This window comes from Leptodactylus fuscus, chromosome 5, assembly GCF_031893055.1.
Source record: "Leptodactylus fuscus isolate aLepFus1 chromosome 5, aLepFus1.hap2, whole genome shotgun sequence".
NCBI classification, from domain to species: domain Eukaryota; kingdom Metazoa; phylum Chordata; class Amphibia; order Anura; family Leptodactylidae; genus Leptodactylus; species Leptodactylus fuscus.
In genome coordinates this window covers 20,968,429-20,971,537 of record NC_134269.1, presented here as the reverse complement: position 1 = coordinate 20,971,537, position 3,109 = coordinate 20,968,429, and the positions used below count along the sequence as shown (strand labels likewise).

The following is a 3,109-nucleotide window of genomic DNA, read 5'->3' as shown; positions in this document are numbered from 1 at the left end:
ACAGGGTCTAAAAATAAAATTATTAAAATATTCTTAAAAGCCAAAAACCACAGGCAAAAACAGGCACAACACCACACGTTGACACAAGAAAGGTCTGTGAACTATCTCTATGTCTACCCATATAAGTAGTTCAGAAATTAGTAGTCTTCCTTGCCACTAAGAAAGGGAATAGAGAGCAGACAGAGCTAGCAGCAGTGTGCTGCCACTTATATGGAGGAAGCAGCAGGATAACCATCTAGATGAAGGAGTCACACAGTCTCTGCAACAACAAAATCGCTGAAAACTTTTACGGAAGACCATTTAGAACATTGGAAAGGAATTCGAGAACCTTTAAATAGATAATAAAATATAGAAAATCTAACTAAATTGTGCAATTCTTAAAGGGGATGTCTGAGTACTGACAACAAGGCCCTCTGCTCGCTTCTGTCATAGGGAATCATTTAGTATGTGTTCATCTTCTTATGGTGCCAAGGGGAAAATTAACAATTATCTGAGATAAAAAGTGGTCAAAACCAGACTGCCCTATTAATGACCAAATATATAGCGCCAGGTCCAAATAAATTTCTGAAAAAGTCTCTTCGCAATAACTTTTTTTAAAAAAATGTAAATTACCAATAAATGTTTTTTTTTCTCCAATCCATTAAGAATTCCAATAAATATTGAAAATTTATGTATTCGCACTTCTCAGATTTCTTAGCCCAAAAGTCTGCCCATACAGATCGTAACTCATTTCCAGCATAATGGTGCACCGTGACAACATTCTTAAATTGACAGCGGTCATATTCGAATCTCAAGACATTAAAGCTACCTCCAGGGGGTTTGGTCGGTGGAATATTGAGCTCATACAAACAGATTCCCATAAAAGCATCTTCCATGGGGATGACCCTAATATTTTGAGCCACATCATAGATTTTCTTTGCCAAATCTGCTGAGAAGACATATCCAGGACCTGCACAGTATGGTGGGTAGGTGTTATTTGGATAGATCTCCTTAGGCACGTACCACTTAGATGCCTTGTTCCTCAGTGGTCCAGTCTTGGCCTTTATTTCTCCTGTGAAGTAATTGTTACGCACCGGTAAGTCTGGATGAAGTAGTTCATGGACTAAGTAGTCTACATTCAAAAATATGTCGCTGTCTGCCTTCATGACATAGCTGGCAGAAGAACAGAATTTGGCCACCCATTCCATACCCATCAAGGTTTTCAATGTCAAGTTGTAATAGGTGTCCTTGAAGTCTTGTTGGATGATGTCCCCAAAAGCTTCACTTTCTTCCTCCAACAACCACTGGGTTTTATTGGAAGCAACCCGAGGTAGACCCACCAAAAATATCCTGACCACATCGACATCATAAATACTTTCGTTACCCCATGTTTCCCGGATCGTATGTCTAGTCTCCACGTCATGGCTCTGTACAAGCACCATTATAACAAGGAAAGGCTTCCGGTTCTTGCATTTGTCTGGTTGGTTAATGAGGAACTTGTATGGATATGGGTACGGAGGAGCCAGGGGGTGCCGGAAAGCCGGGTAAGTCTTATTATTTACAGGCTTTTCCCTCTCATATAGTTTTAGAGAATCTCGAATCCACTTGTGAATAACGTCTATTTTTCGTTCACAGTAGAAAAAGTAACCAGACAAACCAACAAGAATCATCAGATGTAAAATGGACAATTTCCTTGAGCAGATTTGGCCTTTCATGTTTTTCCTTGAAAATCGGGTCCTCGCCATGATTTCTGCAAAGGTTAGAGGAGAGAAAAAGTTTAGAAATCAACAACTATTGAACGATGTCTAACTGTTATGTTGATGTTATACGAGAGACACTAGAGGATACAACAAACTATTGGAGGGACCAATAATTTTAGCCAAACAAGAGTTGCCAAAATGTAGTCAAAACCACAATGGTAAATCTGGCCCAGTACTGAACCATATTGGTGGTGATGGATTGACTATGGTTACTAATTTAAGAAATCAACATTATTAATGGGTAAAGTACATGGGCATCATGGTCCAAAGCTCTCATAAGGTCCCATAGGACTCTAGTCTACCTGAGAAGATATGGTGGTACCTAGAGTGCTCCTATAGTCCAGCAGATAACTCTGACCCAATGCATTCTGGGCCAGTAGGTTGCCCTAATTTTCCTTGAGAGTTTTATCTGTCCGGCCTAAAGCATGATGACTGAGGCGGTGTTCAGTGCCGCCGGTGACTTTGTAACACCTAGACGAACCAAACCGTCCACCGATAGAGTGGAAAAAGTTATTTTCATCAAAATGAACCAGCCATGGGTCCGTGAGGATTCTCACACTCCTTCTGGCTGGTCTGGCTAGTTTCCATCTCTGCCTTCCAAAATTTCATAACTCATGTGACCAGTTGTTCTTTCATTGGGCGCCATTTTGGGTACATCTAATGTTTTGATTAGTTTTTATTAATTGTGGGGGTCTGTTTGACAAAACCTATAACTTTTTTACTGTTTTGTTGTGAGCTGAGGTGTGTCAGGGCTCTTTATTTGTGGGCCAACTTTGTACCACAGTCTTCCACATGATGTTGCCCTTCTAGCTCTAGCACATCATCTCTATATAAATATGGTGACTATTTGGAAGAATTATGTGGGTACTTTATCAACGTCAACAGATACTTAAAGGGATCCTATCACTCAGACACAATTTTTTCCAAGTACCACGTCGGAATAGAATTAAGAAAGGCTATTCGTCTCCTACCTTTCGTCGTCTTCTCCGCGCCACTGTTTGCCTACAATCCCGGTCTTTCTCGGTATTCAAATTAGCTCTCTCGCAGCACTGGGGGCGGGCCCCAGTACTCAAGCAGCACTGGGAGCATCCCCAATGCAGCGAGAGAACTCTCTCCAGTGCCGCCTACATCTTCGTCAGCAGCGTCCTCTTCTTCCTGCGGTGGCTTGCAACTTCTAGGCCTCGGGCCTTGGGCAGAGCAGACTGCGCATGCCCACAGGCCACGAGAAAATGGCCGCTTTCACAGTATTGTAAGCCAGTGTGGTACAGATAACTTTACAAGAGGACAATTTGGGACACTAAATTGGGGACACACCCCACATTATGTCCCATAGTGGCCCCTGCACACAGTATTATGTCCCATAGTGGCCT

The 3,109-nt window shown here is 42.0% G+C and overlaps 1 protein-coding gene across 1 annotated transcript; it reads right to left on the bottom strand.

The window, feature by feature from the left end:
• Window positions 1-608: 608 nt before the first annotated feature.
• Window positions 609-1,694, bottom strand: LOC142204442 (beta-1,3-galactosyltransferase 1-like). The gene has a single exon (XM_075275754.1). It carries the CDS (start codon window positions 1,692-1,694, stop codon window positions 609-611), a length of 1,086 nt encoding a protein of 361 aa, XP_075131855.1.
• Between the last annotated feature and the right edge of the window lie 1,415 nt (window positions 1,695-3,109).